The 22996-nt window shown below is 42.6% G+C and overlaps 1 protein-coding gene across 6 annotated transcripts in view; it reads left to right on the top strand.

Moving 5' to 3' along the window:
- The window catches only part of ABL2 (ABL proto-oncogene 2, non-receptor tyrosine kinase), a 98097-nt gene extending 77838 nt beyond the window's left edge, over nt 1-20259 (top strand). For 3 of the 6 annotated variants that reach the window (XM_065936133.1, XM_065936135.1, XM_065936134.1), the window contains 9 exons: nt 1749-2021; nt 3098-3182; nt 4130-4307; nt 4875-5059; nt 6180-6332; nt 7190-7279; nt 9816-9989; nt 10529-10762; nt 11072-20259. In XM_065936133.1, the coding sequence (XP_065792205.1) occupies nt 1749-2021; nt 3098-3182; nt 4130-4307; nt 4875-5059; nt 6180-6332; nt 7190-7279; nt 9816-9989; nt 10529-10762; nt 11072-12252 (2553 nt within the window). In that variant the 3' untranslated portion in view covers nt 12253-20259. Of the gene's footprint in view, nt 1-1748; nt 2022-3097; nt 3183-4129; nt 4308-4874; nt 5060-6179; nt 6333-7189; nt 7280-9815; nt 9990-10528 lie in introns of all 6 variants that reach the window. The other 3 variants (XM_065936130.1, XM_065936132.1, XM_065936131.1) reach the window with 1 other exon arrangement.
- The last annotated feature ends 2737 nt before the right edge of the window (nt 20260-22996 follow it).

Below are 22996 nucleotides of genomic sequence, written 5' to 3'. Positions count from 1 at the left end.
AGTAATGACAGAAATTACTGTGGCCACAACCCTGAAATATTTATTATCTGGCCCTCTAGAACAGTCATAGATGAATCTCTTACACATCAATTTGAGTACAAGGGATTAGTGATTACTGAGGAATGGGATGAGGGGAGTGGGAATGACCTCTAATGGGTCTGGGGTTTCTTTGTAGGGTGATGAAAATGTTCCGAAATTAGATAGTGGTAATGGTTGGACAGTCAGTGCATTTATTAAAAATCACTGTATTGCACAATTGAAATTGTGAATTTTGTGGTGAAATACATGAATTATATCACAGAAAAAAAGTTGAGTGAAAGAAAACAGGCACAAAACAATACTTATTGTGTGATTCCATTTGCATAGGTACAGTTCACAATCTAAGGTAATCTAAGGTGTTAGAAATCAGCAGAGTGGTTACCTTTGCAGGGGTCAATAGCTGGGAGGCAGGAGGGAGGCTGCTGGGTGCTGGTAATACTATAATTCTCTTGTGTGGGAGATGTTTATCGTGGGTGAGTTATACACTAGAAATCTCTTTTTAAAAAAATAAACAAGCTCCCTTGGAAGATAAGGCTCAGAGACTGCTATCCTACTTTATCCTTCTTCTTGCTTATCACAAATTAACTACTGTTCTGTTTACTTTCTGAAATAAAATTGTGGCTCTTTTTCAAAAATTGCTTGGACACTCAAAAGGGCATCTTAATGAAATAAAAATCATAAGATATTTGAATACCTTCTCTCTACCAAAAAAATTAAAATCAGTGGTTTTCAAATTATGTTCTGTGTAAGATTCTGGGGTGGGAGTTCATAAATTTTACAGGAAGCCAGTCCCCTCTCACCTACCTTAATCAGCACTTCTCTTTCTTTATCTTCTATATTTGGGTTCCTTAGTTGTTCAGCTTAAAAATATTTGAAGACCAGTGATCTTGATGATCCAGAGAGATAGAAGCTTTTCCCCTTCAGACTCGAGCTACTTTAGGAATCATAAGAAGAGTAGTTTAAATGAGATTAAACTGAAGTTCTCTGGCTGCCTCCCCTCTACCCAGCCCCCCACCATCATGGTTAAATTCTTCCGTAATTCTTCCCTTTGTCTCAGTAAGATAATGCCTTATTTTCATCTTTTTTTTTAAAATCAGCATTTTAAAAATTGAAGTATAGTTGGTTTCCAGTGTTGTGTTAATGTGTGCTATACAGCACAGTGACTCAGTTATACATACATCTACATTCTTTTTATATTATTTTCTATTATGATTTATCATGGAATATTGAATATAGTTCTCCATGCTATAAGTAGGACCTTGTTTATCCATTCTGTATAGAACAGCTTGCATCTGCTGTCCCCAGCACCCCTTCTATCCCTTCCCTGACCCCCTCCTCTTGGCAACCTCCAGTCTGTTCTGTCTGTGATTTTCTGTTTCATAGATAAGTTCATTTGTGTCGTATTTTAGATTCCGCATATAAGTGATATCACATGGTGTTTGTCTTTCTCTTTCTGACTGACTTCATGTAGTATGATAATCTCTAGTTGCATTCATGTTGCTGTGAATGGCATTATTTTGTTCCTTTTTACGGCTGAGTAATACTCCGTTGCCCCACACACACCCCACATCTTCTTTATCTGTCGATGGACATTTAGGTTGTTTCCGTGTTTTGGCTACTGTGAATAGTGCCGCTTATTTCGTATCTCGAGACCAGTGAGATCAGGATCCCTTTTCAGTTGGTTTATTTTTCTCCGCTCTCCTCACCAGGTGTATGTAACTGCCGAGAGCCGCTTCAGCACTTTGGCCGAGCTTGTTCACCATCACTCCACCGTGGCTGATGGGCTGGTGACAACACTACACTATCCGGCGCCCAAGTGTAATAAGCCTACAGTCTACGGTGTGTCCCCCATCCATGACAAATGGGAAATGGAACGAACAGACATCACCATGAAGCACAAACTTGGGGGTGGTCAGTACGGAGAGGTTTATGTTGGCGTCTGGAAGAAATACAGCCTTACGGTTGCTGTGAAAACATTGAAGGTGGGTTGCTGAGAATTACAGTTTTCAGGAGTCTTTTTCTTTTGTGCTGAATCACTTGGAAATACCAGTGTGCCCTTCTTTAACTTTGGAACACTTTCCACCCACTGGTGCCAAGCACATCAGCAAATTGTGATAATTAACCCTGGTGCCATTGCTGACAGTGCAGGGGCAGATTATTCACTGCAACGCAGTGAAACCCACATGTGGGGAAGGTTTGTCTCTGGAGGCTGTTGATACAGATCTTGGTGTGAGGTTAGAAGCAAATTATAACTTGTGAAAGCAAAGCAAGCTGTTTTCCTTCCTCAGAATAAACCCTGCTGGGCAGAATTCTCCATGCATTGTTGGAGGATCACTCTCTTGTTCTGTCATTTGTCTCCCTGCTGCTTGCTTCTCCCATCTCCCTGAGATTAGATCACCTTATTCTTCATATTCACACAAATCTTCTTCCTGATGCCAGCCTGTTTTTCTCCTTTAAGCATCCTGGTAGCGAATTACAAGTTTTGTCATTCATCCCATTCTCTGAAGATTTTCTCATATGCCTCAGTAACTCTGGAGGACTCCTAAGGACTGCTCTTCACCTCTGAGTTGTAGTCAGTTCTTTTACCAAGCTTTTATTAAGTGCTTGGTCTGAGTGTGAACCAGTATGCACAGCCTTGCTGACATACCTTGCTCCTTAAGGAATTTGTCAGCAAGACAAATATGTAAACAGCTAATTGTTCTGGCTCCTCTTTCAAAGGCTTGAGCTATCCAGAAAGAATCTTTTCAGAGAATTGAATTGTCTATTCAGGTCTTTTGTGTTTCAGTTGTGCTAGGACATGATTGATGAATTTTACTTACCCTACTAAATTTTACTTCAGTTTCAAATACTGAATAAATTAAAGGAGACATTTTTCTTTCTTAATTGGACTTATACAGAGCACACTATGCAGCAATAAAATTTCTTGAAGTAAGTGCTAAAATATCCAATAGATACCCCCTTTTAAAACTGAAGTTTTAGGAGTGTGAGTTGACTCAAATGATTAAGATGGGGGCTTGTCCCTCTCCTCTTTTTCTATCTTATCTTCCCCCCTTTCCAGGAAGATACTATGGAGGTGGAGGAATTTCTCAAGGAAGCTGCAGTGATGAAGGAAATCAAGCATCCTAACCTGGTACAGCTATTAGGTGAGGCAGCTTGTCTGAACCATAGGTTTCCTCAAAGATGCTTGTCCCCCAACCCTCTGCTGTCCCCCAGTCCTCCTTTTGTATCACCATGGCAGAAGCTGTCAGTGTAAATCTATCTCAATAAATGACTGTTATTTTAATCAGCAGTCTCTGTGTTTTAAAATTACCCAAGAAACAGTGACCGGGATTGATTGCAGTATATGGAACTGCCCAGCTTCTGCTGATTGCCCAGATCCAAAGTTCAGAATCATTCAAATGATACTAAACCCCAAACTATCCCAAAATATTTTTTACAAAACAAAGAGGCATTAAGCAAAGGACTATTGAAAAGAAACAGATTAAAAATTGTGACCACCCAAGTGCTTTGCAGTGATCGATAGGCTTCTCACCTATTCAGGTCACAGAGAAATCTTTGACTGAAACAATTGCCCTTTTGAAAAATAGGCCCAGTTTCTTTGGGTGTTCATTGAGCCAAACTATCCAAAGGAAATCGCTTCTTTTGGACTTTTACTGGGAGTCTGCTATGTAGTAATGAAATCCTTGCAGTCTGGACTCACATAGTCTTTGCCGTGTCAACAGTTGCTGTTACTTTTAGATAAACATTGTCAGCAGGAGGCTGTTGAGGATGTGAAATCATGGGCACATACAGAACTCTAGAGGTATTGGTGGTCCTGAGCCCTTATGGAATTAATACAAGTAACTCTGCCTTTGTTCAAACAGGCACATTCTCAAAATGCATGTGAATTTCCAGAGCATGGTATCACTGGAAGTAGAAACTCAGTGTCATCCAGCTTCTTAGCGTTGCTGTGTTCTTTTCAGAGAATGAAATGGCAGGAAAGGAAAAAATTACTGCTGGACTAGATTTTAAAAGTTGTCAGTTATTCTTGCCAAAGTGGTTGGAGTGTTTAAATATGTACTGATAAAACAAGCTCTCTCTGAACTATCAGGTGTCTGTACCTTGGAGCCACCGTTTTACATTGTGACTGAATACATGCCTTATGGGAACTTGCTTGATTATCTCCGAGAATGCAACAGAGAAGAGGTGACTGCAGTTGTACTGCTTTACATGGCCACTCAGATCTCTTCTGCAATGGAGTATTTAGAGAAGAAGAATTTCATCCATAGGTGTGTAAAACCCTATTTATCACCTGTGACTAACCTGGAAGCTGACATGCATATCAGATAACTCAGGAAAGTAGTTTTCTCTTTTCACAAGGACCATTGTAATGTCATTTCCAACTTAGAAACCTACTGTATCCTCTGATTAAAGTACTAACGCAGGGCCTTTGCTGTTCTCAGAACAGAAGGCTCTTTATTTTGCCCAGGATTAAGTCCAAGATCATTTTGCTCCATCTAGTGGCTTGATTTTAAAAATAGTTTTCTGTCTTAGTAAAGAAACTAAAACCTCTGTTACCCACCTCTGAAACCTATCCCAATGTACTTGTAAATGGGAAGTGGTTTTCTGAACCTGCTTTATTGTGGCATCACATAACTGCCTCTTGGTGAGTATTCTACAAGAGATGTATAATTAGTGGCTTTCTACCATGTTAGCAATTTTCGTGAAATACTACCATACCTGTCAGCACTTACTTATCAAACTCTGCTTGTAGCACAAAGAACTGATAATAGAGCATTCATGACCATTTTCCAGAACCATCTGAATAGAATCACAGTAGGGTTTCTTTCCCACAGGGATCTTGCAGCTCGTAACTGCCTGGTGGGAGAAAACCATGTGGTAAAAGTGGCTGACTTTGGCTTAAGTAGACTGATGACTGGAGACACCTATACTGCTCACGCTGGAGCCAAATTTCCTATTAAATGGACAGCACCAGAGAGTCTTGCCTACAATACCTTCTCAATTAAATCTGACGTCTGGGGTAAGGTTGGAAGGGACATTTTTCTGTGTATCGTCATTTTCTTTACACATCAATGCATAATTTTTTAGAGCTGATTTTTTTGTATATGATCAGTATCCTCTGCCTTTACACCCATCCTTCTTCAGTTATTCAGCAAGCATTTATTATTAATAAATACTATCTGCTGGGCATTTGCAGGGTACTTACTGTAGAAAGAAACTGTAAAGAATAAAGTTTAAAAAAAAAAAGAAGTCCCTGCCTTGGGAGCACTCACAGTCTAGATACTATATTGCACTGAAGTTCTAATGGTCCTCTCTATAAAGCTCCCTGTTTTCCACATTAGACTTTATTGCTTGTATCTAGAGCACTATGACACAGAGTGGTAACCTCTTTTCAAGGAAGGCATGGTGAAGTTTTATCTAGAATTTGTCCTTGTAACTGATCTTGCTTCTGCTGTCCTGAAAAGGAATATTATTCAGTAGAGACTTGAGGGACAGAACGAGTCTGGATGTTTGGATTTTGGGCAGTAGAAATAGTTGAGAATGCTAGATCATGTTTTACCAGCAATCTCAAACTCAAGAGTAACCTGTGACAGAATCAAGCAGATTCTTTCTTCACATGTGAATTTTATTTAATTTCAAATGTGTCCATTTTTATATTCTTCCTTTAGTATTAGTGACTTAAAAATTGTGCAACTCATTGAATAGATTGTAAATTGCTTTAAGAATAGTTTTGATTATGCCCCAGACTTATTATATGGTCCTAGATTATTCTCCCTTGTTGTAAAGGAAATCCAAATAAAAATTGGGAAATTTATTTATGTGTTTATTTTGGTCGTATCTTATGTGGCCCTTAGTTCCCTGACTAGGGATTGAACTTGCACCCCCTGCTGTGAGAGCTTGGTGTCTTAACTACTGGACCACCAGGGAAGTCCCCAGAAGTGGGAAACATAAAGAACACTGTCTTTAGATTATACCTAAACTTCTCCTGTGGAAAATATCTTAGAAGAACAAGTCACCTTTTAAGAATTATAAGAGTTACTAATGTAACATTGTGAAAATTTAAAAGAGAAGTTACCTAATGATATAAATGATAAATCAGAAGAAACATAAAAGCTCTTTTTTAAAAATCCCTTCTGCAGCGTTTGGGGTGCTCTTATGGGAAATTGCTACATATGGAATGTCACCATATCCAGGTATTGACCTGTCTCAGGTCTATGATCTACTGGAAAAAGGATATCGAATGGAACAGCCTGAAGGTTGTCCCCCTAAGGTGTATGAACTTATGAGAGCATGTGAGTATTCTTGCATATTTTAATTTTGAAGTAGTTTATTTCAGGATGATTAACAAAATTGAAAACATTTTTCCTATCAATGTTGTAAGATTGTATTCAGCCTCATGACATAGAGTTGGTCACTGATCAACCAGTTGGGATACTGTATGCTCTACTACTGAGTCATACTGGAGTCCTAAGAATCATTGTCCATGGCCCAAACACTCACTCAGTTTCCTGAAACATTTGCATGTATGATAAGATAATAAAAAATGGATTTGGAGATTAGGTTGGGGAGGGTTGCTGTCAGCTACACAGAATGAGTGTTGAAGACTGGAGAATGCGTGAAAGTGACTTCTGTGATGTGTAAACAAGAGCATCTGACTACTTAAAGATGAAAAAGTAGGGAGGTGAGTAGTGAATTAAACTGCAATGTATTTGAGTCTCATTATTTTCTCATTGAGCATTGATTGCCTACTGCTCTTGTCAAATGTGAATTCCAAACTCCCCTTTTCTGATACACTGTTATGTTTTGGAATGTGTACAACTAATTGTGAGTGAGTGAGTAGACAGGTTTTACTACTTCTCATTTTTCCAATGGAAGAAGACTTTTCTAAACCATCTCCCCACCCACTCTGCATCCCTCTAATGGAGGGAAGAGGAGCTGAGACGGCATAGAAGGACTGGCCCTAGGACGTGGGTTCATCACACCTCTGGGCTGAAACTAAGAAATAGCTGCCTCACTGTCACTACGGACTTGCTCTAACTGTGCTTTAGCTAGCACATGTCCCAGTGCTTGGAACTCACCCTCAGGTGTGCCCTGAATATTTAATTTCTGCCAAGAAGCTTTTACTACCTGTTCTTTTTTGGTTACATAGGCTGGAAGTGGAGCCCTGCCGACAGGCCCTCATTTGCTGAAACACATCAAGCTTTTGAAACCATGTTCCATGACTCCAGCATTTCTGAAGGTGAGAACCTGGTGGTTTACTGTTGGTGGGGGCTAGTTCTGGGTGCTGGGGATGATACCATTCCAAAAATGATAGTGTCTTATAATTTGGGACTCCATTTCAGGATATTGAATTGATTCTTGGCCTTTGGTATTGTTTTACTTTTTCTTTCTTTTCTTTTGCTGTTTTAAAATGTATCTTTGTCTCTAGCTGATATTTTTAATGTTGAGATATTTTAGGAGTATGAACAAAGATTTAGCAGTAAGGGTGTTACATCAGAGTGTAGTTTATAATACTGAAAAACAAAGACCGTTTAAGTATCCAGTATGTTAATTATTACATCCCTATAATTGAGTAGTTAAAATGATATTTTTTTTTTTTTAAATGATATTCTTAAATATATTGACACAGGAGTTTAGAATGAGAATGTTAAATAAGCTAAGCTATGAACAGTGAGAATCTTTTTCTTATGTAGAAAACAAGTATATGGACACATACAAGAAGCTTCCTACTTTTGTGTATAATGCCTCTTTAAAATTATATGCAGAAGTCAAACAGTAAATGTACTTGTTGGGACTTCCCTGCTGGTCCAGTGGCTAAGACTGTGAGCTCCCAATGCAGGGGACCCGGGTTGGATCCCTGGTCAGGAAACTAGATCCATCGTGCCACACCTAAGAATTTGCATGCTGTAATTAAAGATCTCACATGTCTCACTGAAGATCAAAGATCCTGCTGCTGCACCTAAGAACTGGTGAGGCTCAGTAAAAATCAATACTGAATAGATTAAATGCCCAGTCAGAAAATAAATAAACTTACTTCTTAGGAAGAGAGAGACTGGACTTCCCAGGTGATCCAGTGGTTGAGAATCTGCCTGCTAGTGCAGAGGACATGAGTTCTATCCCTGGTCTCGGAAGATTCCGCATGTTGCGGGGCAGCTGAGCCTACGCCCGTAACTACTGAAGCCTGTGTGCTCGAGCCCGTACTCTGCAACAAGAGGGGCCACCACAGTGAGAAGCCCGCACACGCAGCTAGAGAGTAGCTGCCACTCACCGCAGTTAGAGGATGCCTGAGAGCAGCAACAAAGACCCCGCGCAGCCAAAACTAAATAAATACTTGAATAAATAAAATTAAAGAGATAGAAAGGCTATTCTTCGAGAGAGCTAAAAATACAGAATTCTGAGTTGTACTTGCCTACTAGACATGTTGGTGTAGTTCCAGATTTGTATACATATTTTTTCAAATTTTTCTTTTTCTTCGTAATTGAACAGAGCACTCACTACTTAAGTTCAAGTTGAAAAATGTTTGAAGAAGAAATTAGGCAAGTTGATTTTTTTCCTGCTTCCTTTAGTGGTTTATCGTGTTTTGCTAAGAAGAAAAGAAAAAGTACACCACCAGAGTTTAATGACAAGTATTTCCATCCTCGTCCTTCTATATATGGAACTTTTCCAGGTTGGGGAGGGCACAGCTCACCCTCTGGACCAGATTAAGCAGCTCCCTATCACAGCACTTTTCTCTCCCCTTTAGTTCATGTGGAGTCAAATCCTGAATATCATTGGAATCTCACTGGCCTGACTTGCATTAATTATGTGCTATGTACCCACACTTGTGGGGGATCAATTTTGAAAAATAATTACCAAAAGTGTTGTAACTTACAAAATTCCGAAGTTTGATCCATACTTCATTTTTGTTCAGGAATGAATAGTAAAGTGAGTCTTTGTCTTATTATTAAGAGCCACAAAACCCATGGCCACTTTTAATCAGTTGAGACTTACTAATAATAGGGTGAACACATTTTCAGGAGCCTCATTTGCTTCATTGGCATGAAATGTATCTAGCCTCCTTTTTTTCGCAAGGCACAACCTGAAAATAAAAATATCTGCAGATAGCTATTTGCTTTGTTCAACCTCTGAATAAGCACTTAGTAAATAAGGATATCCAATTGAACGGTGAGCATATGAAATCACCCATCATCAGAGAAGTACAAAATAAAACAATGAATGACCACTACACACCTACCTCAGGAACACTAAAATTAAAATCAGACAAACAAACATCAAACTTTGGCAAGCATGCGTAGTAACCAGAACTTTCCTGTAAGTTAGTGGGCATGCAGATCAGGACAGCCAGTTTGGGAAGGCAGTTTGGCCCTGTGACCCACTGGTCCTGCTCCTGTTTCTAGCAGATGTGCGTACCATTGTTGCCATCAAAGACACACAGTAGGATGTTTCTAGCAGTATATTCATAATAGCCCCAAACTGGAAACAACATTCTTTAAGAGGAGAATGGATGAATTTTGGTGTATTCACATATTTGAACAATACACAGCAACAAGAAAACCCCCCTGCCACATTCAGTAACGTGGATGAATCTATAGCTAGAATGCTGAGCAAAATAGCCCAGACTCCAAGGGTACATACTTTGTGAATCCACTTACACGTTTTAGTACTCCATTCTTCAGGTCCTCTCAGTTGTCTGCCTTTTCTGAAAAGAGAAAACTCCCTTTTTTCTTTTTTGTCATGAAATTGTTCTTTTTATCATTGCCCTATCCTCCACACAGAGGTTGCTGAGGAGCTTGGGCGGGCCGCTGCCGCCTCTTCTGTGGTTCCGTATCTGCCCCGATTGCCTCTACTTCCTTCCAAGACCCGGACGCTGAAGAAGCAGGGGGAGAACAAGGAGAACATTGAGGGGGCACAAGATGCCACAGAGAATTCTGCTTCCAGTTCAGCACCAGGTGCGAGTGCCTAGGGAGGTAGAGGCAAACTGCCTTGTCCAAAGAGCCATGGGGTATGAAGCTTTTATTTCCATTTTCCTGCACGTCTTCCTCAAGGAAAAGTGTGGCAGGCATCTGCTTAATTTACCACTCTAGTACACGGCCCTGCTTTGCCAGTGTTAGTAGTCGTGATCACACAACTCTGCCTCCCACTCCATTTCCTAAACTCCTGATTCTCAAATAGTTGCAGTCCTTAATGGTTCTAGCAAAAATTGCTTCACTGAGTCTGATAGGTGAAGCCAGGTTGTGCTGTAGTTGCTAGAGAAAAGATGGATGCTGAGGTAAAAACCAGCAGGTTTATTTTTTTCCATTTATATGTCACATCACATTTGGAACAGCAGTGTGACATGATAATGTATTAATTAGTTTTCTCTGAGTCCTGCTAACACTTGACTTTTAATAGATGCCAGCAACACTCTTCACTATCCAGCCTTAGTAACTCAGGCGAGTCACTTACTTTTCACAATACTGATGGGCTGTTCTGTTTTTTTTTAAATCAGGGTTCATTAGAAGTGCACAGGCCCCCAGTGGGTCCCCAGCACTGCCTCGAAAGCAGAGAGACAAGTCACCCAGCAGCCTCTTGGAAGAGGCCAAAGAGACATGCTTCACCAGAGATAGGAAGGGAGGCTTCTTCAGCTCCTTTATGAAAAAGAGAAACGCTCCTACACCCCCCAAACGCAGCAGCTCCTTTCGAGAAATGGAGAACCAGCCCCACAAGAAATACGAACTGACGGGTAACTTCTCATCTGTTGCTTCTCTGCAGCATGCTGAAGGGTTCTCTCTCACTCCCACCCAGCAAGAAGCGAGTCTGGTGCCACCCAAGTGCTATGGGGGTAGCTTTGCACAGAGGAACCTCTGTAATGACGACGGTGGTGGGGGTGGGGGCAGTGGTGCTGCTGGGGGCGGGTGGTCTGGCATCACAGGCTTCTTTACACCACGCTTAATCAAAAAGACACTGGGCTTACGAGCAGGTAAACCCACAGCCAGTGATGACACTTCCAAGCCTTTTCCAAGGTCAAACTCTACATCTTCCATGTCCTCAGGGCTTCCAGAGCAGGATAGGATGGCAATGACCCTTCCCAGGAACTGCCAGAGGTCCAAACTCCAGCTGGAAAGGACAGTGTCCACCTCTTCTCAGCCAGAAGAGAATGTGGACGGGGCCAATGACACACTTCCAAAAAAATCAGAGGAAGGTGCCGCTCCGACCAGGGAGAGACCAAAAGCCAAACTTTTGCCCAGAGGAGGCACTGCTCTTCCTCTCAGAACCCCCTCTGGGGATCCAGCCACTACAGAGAAGGATTCTCCAGGGTTGGGGGTGGCTGGAGTGGCAGCTGCCCCCAAGAGCAAGGAGAGGAATGGTGGGGCACGACTTGGCATGGCTGGAGTCCCAGAGGATGGTGAGCAGGCTGGCTGGGCTTCTCCAGCCAAGACTGCTGCGGTCCTCCCGACCACTCATAACCACAAAGTGCCCGTCCTTATCTCGCCCACTCTGAAGCACACTCCAGCTGACGTGCAGCTCATTGGCACAGACTCTCAGGGGAATAAATTCAAGCTCTTATCAGAGCATCAGGTCACTTCCTCTGGAGACAAGGACCGACCCCGCCGGGTAAAACCAAAGTGTGCCCCACCCCCACCACCAGTGATGAGACTACTGCAGCATCCGTCCGTGTGCTCAGACTCCACGGAAGAGCTGATCGCCCCAACTGCAGTCCAGCCCAAGTCAGAAACACAGGAGGCGGGGAAAAAGGCGGCTCCAGGGGCGGTGCCCATCAGTGGGAAAGCTGGGAGGCCTGTGATGCCTCCACCTCAAGTGCCTCTGCCCACATCTTCCATCTCGCCAGCCAAAATGGCCAATGGCACAGCAGGTACTAAAGTGGCTCTGAGAAAAACCAAACAGGCGGCCGAGAAAATCTCAGCCGACAAAATCAGCAAGGAGGCCCTGCTGGAATGTGCAGACCTACTGTCCAGTGCAATCACGGAACCTGTGCCCAACAGCCAGCTGGTGGACACTGGCCACCAGCTGCTCGACTACTGCTCAGGCTATGTGGACTGCATCCCCCAAACGCGCAACAAATTTGCCTTCCGAGAGGCTGTGAGCAAACTGGAACTGAGCCTGCAAGAGCTGCAGGTGTCTTGCACAGCCGCTGGCGTGCCCGGGGCAAACCCTGTCCTTAACAACTTGTTGTCGTGTGTGCAGGAAATCAGCGATGTGGTGCAGAGGTAGCCACTGGTAGCCAAGTGGGAAGGTGCACACGCTGCTGAGCAGAGAGGGAAAGGGACTTGTTCTACTTGTGTTGTTTCAGAAAATGGAAGACTGATACTTGAGTGTGTTTCTGTGAAGTACCTCAGATCTCTGAGTTCTCACGTTTACAGGTTCATCTCAAAAATAACAAAAAGCAAAATCCATAGGAGAGAGGGAAAATAGATGGGGGGCAGGGCAGTCGTGGGCCAAATCAGAAGCTGCACTGAAGCATCAGGGACACGTGCCTGTCGAGCTACGAAGGACCGAGTCCAGCCCGTCCTTACCTGGAGTGATGTGAGCTGGCCGAACAGGGCCGTCCAGCGAGGCCACAGGGCCTGTGCCCAGACAGCAGGGTGGTTGTGGCCCTCACTTTGCCCCGCTCCAGTAGGTACTAGTGGTACTGATCTCAGTGAGTGGGTGGGGACGCGCCAGGAGGGTTTGTTCAAGGCTGTTGGAAGCTGCTGTTAGCCTGGCTCCTACAAGGTCACGGCTGCAGTAAGAGCTGCAGATCAGATGGCTCAATGCAAAACTGGGAAACGTGGCCCTGTCTGTACACACCTGTCCTGTTGTCTGTTGGTGTGTTAGTTGGTGCCGGAGGTAGAGAAAGCCAGGATGTGTGTTCAGAGAGATTGAAACCGCCTCCTCCGTTGTATACTGCCCAGCAGAAGCCACTTCTCCCGGCTGGTGTATGATTTTGTAATGGATGAGGATGAGCTTTGTGCTCATTGGTGCCTATCTGTGATCCATAGGCATAGCAGGTCTCTGGTGGTTTTTCTCTGCCCCTTGCTGGGCAGGCTGTCTTCCTCTGTTCCTGGTGGCATTCAGGGCATTAACCAGCATTGAACACTATTGAAAATAATGGTCCTGGACAGGGCTCCCAGGGGAGTCCCTGCATACTGACATACTGGCCAAGGACTTGAGCAGCTGTGTATGTTTCTTTATCAACTAAAGTGCCAGGGAAAGGGTGTCGTCTTGAAACCCAGTATTCAGCCCAGGAGCCTGTGACTGAGGGGAAAAGCTAGCTTGGTCCTAATGACTCTTTCTCTGTACCTTTCCTCTTCCTCTTAGACCCAGTCCTGGTAGAGAGTGGGGAGAAGCATTCTCATTCTGTGCGGATTTCAAGTGAATCACCCTAAGTTATTGTCACATGCTTTTCTTCTTTCACTGACTCCCCCTGCCAGTTGTTGTGCTTGTTTGTAAAGATCATATTGGAAGTATTCTTTGATATTTATTTTTTCATTTCACCTCTATTTAAAAATGCATCATTGAAGGAGCAGGTCATTTTCAGGAGATGCCGATTAGAACCTGGAAACCTAATGGTTCCTTTTCCTTCCCTATTCCGTTATTGTTACAGAAGTTAATTAGGATCACTTCTGAATTTAGAACCAAATCTAATTGGTTAGATGTTATTAATACTCTCGATACCAGGTCTAAGTCCAGTGACCACTTCATTCTCTTTTTAAAACTTTATGCCCCCTCCATTCCTGCCTCCAAGGAGAATGCAATATTTTTAAAAAACTCATTGTTTTTTCTTCCCAAAGGAATATTAACTTAGGAAATTAGGAATTCAACCCTGATGAACAGTGAGTTTTCTTCCTGGCTCTGTCATTGATCCACTGTCAGCCCCATAGCCCCTTCTCTTAATCTGTTAAATGGAGGTAATGATACATGTTCTCAAAGGTGTTTTGCAAATAAGTGTATAGTTATCCCTTTGAGAGCCTCTCTGGAAAGCTCTTTAGTGCAGTATTGTTATGTATGAATACACATCTTTCATTCTCCTTTTTCATCGTCTTTGCTTAGTAGCAGATAATGAAATTTAAAACTGCTGAGATTATACTAATCAGGCTAAGGGGAAAAATGGTTTTGGACAGAGTTTGGCATCTTTGACCAAGGAGAAATTTTAGTTTTCATTAGAAAGAAAGGAATGGATTCTTTCTATGGGTGTTCCAGAGGAGTCCCAGGCCAAGAGAAGAAAAAGCAGGGAGGAGACAGCATTGGGCATTCCTTTCAGGGGTTGGGTGATCCCTCTGACTGTTACTTGTTGGTGGAACACAGGCAACCAGAGATCTGGCTAATCTCTGTAATGTTTGGAAGAGTTCCCTTTAACTTGGTTTTGAAAACCAGCAATCCTCCGGCCACCTTCTTCTTTGCCACTCTCCTTCATCATATACTTCCATAAACTTGAAATTGTTTTAGCAGTTAGCCTTTTAAGGGTGGGGCAGGGAAAGCTAAAACTTTAGAATATTATTATGCTGCTTTTTAAGTTTATCCCTGTCATTGTGGATGCAAGTTGAGGGATTAGAATCGTTTTTCAGGGGATTGATTTTATTCTTTCTTTCTTTCTTTCTTTTTTTTTTTTTTTTTTTAAAGCAAGGGGTCTTTTCTTGAGAGCTCTGAAAATAAGCCTTGGAGGAACACTACTGAGTGTATTTAAGCTCCCTGGTTTTCTCACCGAAGAGCAGTCTTTGAGGGTGAGGGCTGGGTCTTACTCAGGGGTAGCACCTGGCTCTGTCTCATTCATAGTAGGTGCTCAGTATGTCCACGAATGGATTCTTTTTTTCTTTTCTCAACACTGTCAAGAGTAGCATTGACTGTTGCAGCACACTCCATCCACATGATGCTTTAACTGTAATTTCAGGAGTTGAGGGCTCAGGGTTCGGGTTAAAGAGACACTGTCAACTTACTATAAAAATGTAACTTAGGTTTTTTTCCTTTTTCTACTCGAGAGGGACCAGATTTTTAAAAAACTAACCATAAATAAATTTAAACATTTGAATTCAAAGCAGAGAAAACTACGTTTAGAAACTAAAAATGTAGTTTAATTCTGTCTAGTTTAAAACAAAGCAGACAGCAGGAGCAAAAGCCTTCTACAAGGTGTTGAAAACTTTCTAAAATGATTGTATGTATGCATCCCTTTGGGGTTACCCCAGATTGAATCTTCTCATGTACTGATAATATGATTTCAGTTTAGATTTTCTACCTTACAATGCAGTGTTGTGTAAAATACATCTCGTTTGTGCTTTCCATGAAGTATTTTCTTAAAAGGCTTTGTGTACTATTAAAATATGTGTATTTTCCTACAGATCTCCATCGTGACTTTCAGAGATATAGCCTTAAAAAAAAAAATGGCCCTGAGAAATTATTCAGTGTTTTTCCAGGTGACCTCTATACATTGAGGTTATTAGGTTTCCACTAGACTCTTTTTTAGCTGAATTATAGGGTTTAAGTTAGAATTTTTGTACACTTCAGCTGAAAGTTGACTGGTAAAATAGTGCCCAGTTAATAAAATGCTGACTTTGCTAAGGCACCACCCATATTTATTTAACAAAGTCATGGAGCTTTTGGGCTTTAAGGATACAGTTTAGATACGTGATTGAGTTCAGACTCTAAAGCTAGTCTAGAAGGCAAGTCACACTTAACCTTCCTCGGCCTTAGTTTCTTCATTGGAAAACAGGGATAATAATAGTAACTACCTCAGGGTTGTTGTAAGGATTAAATGAGATAATGTGTGTAAGATACTTAGCTTGAGTGTCTGGCATGTAATGAGTACTCCACAAATGTTAACTACAACTGTTATTAACACTTAATCCAATGAGTTTTTGCCAAGGATGTGCAACAAAATTTCCTGGGGTTTAAAAAAAAAAACAAAACACCAACAAAAGTCCTGATGCATTGACCTCACCCCGTGGAGCCCCCGTGGGGCTGCGTCTCAGCCAGTGTGTCTGCCGAGTCTCTCCAGCACGGTCAGCAGCAGCAGCACTCCGACTTTTTTCTCCACAGCTTAGGAAATGGGAAGAGAGGATGTTGAAGTTACTTGCCCATTAGCTCAGAGCAGTTAGTTAGTGGCAGAGCCAAGGCTAGAGTGTGTGGTTCTTAATTCACTTTCTCGTTGTGGGGTCTTGCCACAGTTCCTGTTGCCTTGTGAGACACTGCGAAAATGGTGACTCAGATAGACAATCCGCTGGCACGGTGCTGCACACTTTGGAAAGCACACTTTCCTGGCACTCTGACCGTGAGGGACTTGAATGTTAACTAATGGCTACACTAGCAAGGCAGGCGTTCAGTAGAACTCAGTAATTTAAAAAATTATATGGGGTCATTCTTTTGGACAGACCTTAGTGACACAGCAGTCTGCACTTTGTAATGAAGAAGTAGCAACTTAAAAAAAAAAACCTAGTCCTACATTCCTTTTTCTTAGAAACAAAAAAACTTTATTGTTTCGTATCATTTTAATAATTGAGATAATGTATGAAAGCACTTTGAGAAAAAGTATCTGGTATAACTATAAAGTTTTATTATTAATGTCTATTTAGACATAGACATCTATAATATCTATATAGATGTCTGTAATTTAGACATCTAAATTAATGTCTATTTAGATGAAGATTGACTTGTAAGCTTTTGCATGCAAAGGACCCGAAAATAGAGATATATAAGCAATCAGCTCTGTGATTTATCACATTTATAAGTATGAAACTGCTAAATGAGTATGTGCAGGTGTAGTTAACTGTTTTGCTAAAATGGTATCTCAGTGCTGAATAACTTCCCAAAACTAGGGACCAACTTTCTGGTTTAATTATAAAACTTTAGTAACATGTTCTCACTCCAGAACAAAGAAGCTCTTGCAGGGACCTTGGCTCAAGAAGAGTGAGGCCCCCTCAGCCCTGAACATTTGCCCACCGCATGCTCAGCCATTCCATGTTCCAAATATAGATGCTGGAGCAGGCTCGTTACCTGGTCACGTTGACAGTGTCTTTTTTAACCTATGTCCTGTATAGTTTTGTTGTTTTTTTGGGGGGTGGGGCTGGGAGCGGATGGCTGTAGAACCAGTGCACTTTGGGAATTACTTTTCTAGGATTTCCTACCAGTTATAGATGAGCTTGACATTTATCATCCTTTTTTTTTTTTTTTTTTTTTTTTGTCTCCTAAGAGGAGTAGCGGAATGTAACTCACCTCTTAAATTATAAAGATACTCAAGAGGAAGTTGTGTTGGTGGCCACTTCTGAGTTGTAGCTCACTGCTTTTGGGCCTCTCCTCCTTCCTTCCATTTTTGCTACTGATGTCACTGTTACCCTCAGGCTCTGCATTCAACCCCGCCCCAAGGCATTCACGTTGAGCTGACAGGGTTGTCTACATTTTTATTCTTGATGATTTTGGGGTTTCATCATCTTGCTTGCATTAACTCATTCTACCTGGATCTGGGGGCCATCTCTGTCCCAAGCATCTGTTAACGACCAGTCATCTTTAGGTAAGTGTCTCTGGACATAAATTTCTTCTTATGTATTAATAGACTTCAGCTGTCTGTATCTCTGTCTCAGCTTCTGTCAAGCCAGTAGCTCAGTTATTTGGTAACCTGCTTCAGTCGGGGGTGTGTGGGAACAGGTGAGAAATAAGGAAAGGCAGCCCTGGGGTTGCCCGCACCTTCCATGTTACCCGACAAGGACATCACTACTAGTCAGAGCCTCACCAGTCAGAGAGGAGAGGCCTTGGGCTGGTTCTGAAACTTGTCCCACTCTTTAACAGTCGGGAATTTCTATTCTTTGGAAGGAGTTCCGGCTTTACTAGCTACCAGACTTTTAAAAGTAAAGGTTGGCTTTTCTTTGGCAAGCCAGCATTGCCTGGAGTGACAGTTACTGTTACCTACTTTGTTGCAGCTCGGTGACAGCCTGAAGTTCACTGCCATCCTCTGCCCTCCCGTGTGACTTGGGGGAGGTGGTGGGGAGGATCTCAGGGCTGTGGAATGGGCGGCACCCTGCTCCTGAGCATCTGCCCCAGTGTCTTCTGAGCCCCCGTGGCCCCAGCCTGTCTTCTGTGGCGTTTACTGCAGGGTCCCAAAGATGAGTCTCTGCCTTGGGGCTGCTGCTTTTCACACCACCCAGCTGAGCTGTGTGTGTTCTGTCTTGAGATAACAAGGGTGCAAGGGATTTCCTTCACTTCTGACTCCACGTCCTAGACCCACATCTCCCTCGGAAGTTAGGGAAGACTCCAGCCTGTGATCACCCAGGTGATCAGCAGTGTTTTCCTCTGAGGAGGCCGGCGTCGGGCATCTTGATTCCCGGCTGACTCGGAGTGGCAGAGGTCATTCCTAGAGAATTGTGCCTTCAGAGATGGGTTTCGTGTGTTTTGCAGAGGAAAGGACTTGTCAGCTAGGTTGATGCTGCCTGGTTACTGAACTAAAACTGGGGGAGCAAACGTTCTGGTGGCGGTGGCTTGGAGCCACAGTTGATGGGCAGCTCTCTCCTGGGCTGCTGGCTAGGTAGACGCTGCATGTTTCTCCACCTGCTTGGTGAGCTGGGGGGAAGATGCTCTCAACCAGGCCCTTTCCACCCTCCAAGGTGCACTATTACAAACCTGAAACAGTTGACCTCTCCTAGAAGAGGTACATCCTTTCCCTTCCCCATTGCTCTGTGACCTCAGCCCACGGTCACAGGTGGTCATAGGTGGTGTGTGTGCAAATCTTCAGACCTGCAGCCCATCTGTGGGACAGGATGTCTCCTTTTAAGTTGAAGGGCTGTGGCGTGCCCCCCCCACCCCCAGTACACACTGTCTGTGTCTGTTCTGTGAGATTCTCTGTTCATCATTGTACTCAAAGCAGCAGGTTTCCGGATCCTCCATGTCATTCAAGCTGCTGAGCTATCATACACAGAAGGCTTGAGGTCTCAGCGAATTCTCGCTAACTTTAGGACACGGGGGAGGTGGACTGTGAAATGCCAGTGGGCTTTTAGAAAGGAAATGCATAGTTTGTCTGGTTGGAGCTTGCTTAGATTTGCCTCTAAGCCTCAGGATAGGCATTTCGAATCATGTAATTAAGCACTATAAACTCTTAATTGGAGAATGGGACTTCTGGTTAGTAAAGTTTTCACATCAAAAGATAATTTTCAGCATTTCTAACACAGTAATAACATAGATAGGCCAAACAAATTTATTCTCGATTCAGAAGTTATTGGTGGAGAATCCAAATACTGTTCTGTACAATTCAGAAGTAGGGTACCATGTTTTATGAGTGGCAAGAATGGAACGAGACAGATGTTTCCAATAGATGAGGGCCAGATAACCAGCCTTCCTCTGTTTTGACAAACCGGTTTTCACTGTGACCACTCTTGGAACTCCATCATGAAGGACATTCGCTGAGACTTTAAGTCACCTTGATTAGACAGTCCTTCAGAGAAATTAGTATTCAGCAGCTGGAAGGACCCATGAGGTACTCATCCTATTGTTCTTTAGGGCATATGTTTGGACACCGCCATATCTCAGATCTGCGCAGAGGGTACATGCGATTCCACATTATGTACATACACTGTCGTCGTGCTCACTAAGAAGGAGGGGAGTGGGAGGCGCTGCTCAGATTTCCCTGTGGTGACTGGAAGCTGTGCCCTGGTTAGTGTGTGTGCTGTGAACAGGCCGACTGAGCTGTCTGTGCATGCTCAGAGCTCTGTCCCCTGGGTAGACCCCACACTTTTCTTTCTTTGCAATCTTAATTCTGTAGTGACTGTCAGTGGAGAAACTCCAGTGTTGTGCTCGCTTGGCAAAAATAAGTTTGAACATTTCATGGTGGTTGATAGAACTTTGTCCTTAAACCATATGATTCAGATTCTTTAAAACGTGTTTAATGTTTATACCAAAGGTCACGCTCTGCAGGTGTATGTGTGAGGGTTGCACAGAGGAGCAAGTCTGGAGGGCCTACCCCCGGGTGCGTTGCTAAGGGGACGAGGTGAGACAGTGTGGGACTTTTAACCGAAAACACATCAGTCATGGGTCACACTACCAGTGTTGTCAGGTATTCGTTCTTGTTATTGTAATATATTTTCAGGTGTTTTGTTTTTCTAATTTAATACTTTCACCCTGTTGTCTGACTGTGAACTGCTAACAGTGTTAAACTTGATGTAAATAATGAGACCCTTGAAAGGGGAATGCTGTCTGCCTGTTGTCTCACAAGGCTTGCCAACTTGTGTTTTATTTTAAATAAAGGTTGCAATATTTTATTGTCAATATAGGCTTGTGATTGGAGTGTTTCTCCCATAATTTTAACTGATAGGTAATTTAAGCATAATTTCTTTCTCTCTATATATATAAAATGGTATCTGTAAGGTAAAGAAGCTGATTTTAGCAAGCATCCCCTGGAACATTCTTTTGTTTGGTCCTTTATGAGTGTGGCTACTCATCCTCTGATGGATTAGTTTTGGAAATGGCCAGAGGATCATCTGGAGCCCAGCTGATACATAAGGTGAGTGATGTGTGTGTCTTCCCATCCATCCATCCAACATGAGCTGACTGTAAAATGAAACTTCATTCTCTCAAAGTTCATTCTGAGGACATCTCCAAATAAGTTCTAAAAAGGTTTGGAGCCAAAGCAGCATTAATGGAGTAAGTATAGAACCTCACAGGGAACATTCTAGTCTTCTTTGACTTGGTCTTCAATTTTTAAGAAATGAGTGATTTCATTGCTTTTAGAAGTAACATTTGAATTTTTTAATTAATTTAATTGGAGGCTAATTACTTTACAATATTGTAGTGGTTTTTGCCATACATTGACATGAATCAGCCATGGGTGTACATGTGTCCCCCAGCCCAAATCCCCCTCCCACATCCCTCCCCGTCCCATCCCTCTGGTTTTGAATTTTTAATATATATATTTTATTGAAGTGTAGTTGACTTACAATGTTTTAGGTGCACAGCGAGGTGGTTCAGGTATGTGTGTGTGTGCTCAGTCATGTCCCACTTTTTGGGACCCCGTGGACTGTAGCGCACCATGCTCCTCTGGTCACGGGATGCTCTAGGCAGGAATACTGGAGTGGGTCGCCATGCCCTCCTCCAGGGGATCTTCCCGACCCAGGGATCAAACCCGCATCTTCTGTGGCTCCTGCACTGCAAACAGATTCTTTACCTCTGAGCCCCTGGGGAAGCCCTGATTCAATATATGTGCATATATAGATTCAGATATGTATACACACATACTGTTTCTTGATTATTTTCCATTATGGGTTATTACAAGATACTAACTATAGTTTCCTGCACTGTGCCATAAACCTTTGTTGCTTGTTGTATATCTGTGTTTTTAAACTAGAAATCTAGCACTTTTATCTAGTTTTGTTTCACTTTTTCTGTTTCATATTCAGTGCTCCCATTTCACTTGTTTTGCAATTTCTCCTTTTTGACATTCTTTCTCAAGCCTTTATAAAGTGTAGTAGAAAAATTTTTGTACATATAAATAGTATGTATATTTTAGAAAACTTATGAGTTTCTGCCTAGCTGAGAAATGTATGACATTTTGATTCCACTATTTGACTTATTATGAATAGACTGCTCATTTCTAATAGAAGTGACATTTTGCTGAAGGATAAGTAGCGTATACTCAAGCGATGTGTGCATAAGGTTCAATTAGAATGGCTGTTGTAGGGGAGCAGAATTTGCCACCCCAAAATGCGCTTCTTTAGCATGAGGATTATTTTAAGTTGGTTATTTATAAGAAATTGCAGACACAGGTGAAGCTCTGAAAACTGAGTAAAAGTTATCCTTTTGTGAGAGATTTACATTTGTGAGGGAACTCTCCACTTGTTAGTGTATCTCCCTTGCTGTTCCTGGAAGAGGAGGATCAAGTCTCTAGAAACTTAACAACAGAGAGGGTGGTGACTTGTCAGTAAATCTGCAGAACAGCCTCACATTGGTTTACTGTGCGCTTCCTGGTAACCGTCTGTAACTGACCGCCAGCCTGCACCTCCCTGCCCCACCGGACCCAATATCTGCTTTTGTCTTTAGCTGAAAATAGTATTTAAGGTGATAACTTCTGCCATTTTGAAGTTACTTTTCCTGTGTCTCTCCCATGTATACATTTTATTAAACTTTTATTTTTCTCCTCTTAATCTTATGTCAGTTACTAGGCCAGCCAAAGACTAGCAAGGGAAAAAGAAAAACTTCCTCCTCGACCCTGTTAAGCGTCAGTTTATACACCTCATACCCTCCACTGTTTCCTTTTCTCCCACACAGTTTCACTTTAGGAATTCTTGTTTCAGATTTTTCTGAGGAGAACCTCCCATTGTTATCTTCTCCCTCTTTGTATTGCCTGCAGTACTTTCCAAACCCAAGGCTATGGCATTCACCCAAAAAAAAAAAAAAAAAAATCATTTTAGAAACAAGTCATTAAAGCATTGGAGTTGGACTGCCTGAGTTGAATCCCATTTCTCCCCTGACGAGTTCTGTAGAGGTAATTAAACCTCTCAGAGCCCCAGTTCTCTGTCATTGAATGGTGATTACACTGACCCCTAAGTCATAATGTTAAGGGTTACATGAGGTAGTTTAATCCGCAGCGTTAAGAATTAGATGAGGTTAGGCAGCGCATGTGGCACATGACGTGTTTGCAAACGTTACGTTACCTCAAACCAGGGATCTGAGAGAATGGAGGGAAAGGCCTTTCCTGGGCTTTGAGTATGGTGCCAACCTTCTGTGTCCTGAGTACTTGATAAATACTAACTCTTTGAATTCTCTCAGCCCTGTGAGGTAAGCACAGTCATTAGCAAGGTTAAACTGAAGTTAGCAGCTTTCCTGTGGTCTCACCAGCAGGCGGTAAGTGGCTGAGCAGTTTCTGGCCCCAGAGGAGTGTCTGGAATCACTGTGGTCTGCTGCTCGTTCTGGTCTCGAGGTATGAGGCTCAGACCCAGTATTTATGACGTCAGATATGGCTGACCTGTGCTGTAAGCAAGTCAGCTGTCCTGCGGCTCTGGGACCTAAA

Source organism: Muntiacus reevesi, chromosome 5 (assembly GCF_963930625.1).
Source record: "Muntiacus reevesi chromosome 5, mMunRee1.1, whole genome shotgun sequence".
NCBI classification, from domain to species: domain Eukaryota; kingdom Metazoa; phylum Chordata; class Mammalia; order Artiodactyla; family Cervidae; genus Muntiacus; species Muntiacus reevesi.
The sequence above is the reverse complement of the archived record's forward strand: the minus strand, read 5'-3'. Positions and strand labels throughout refer to the sequence as shown.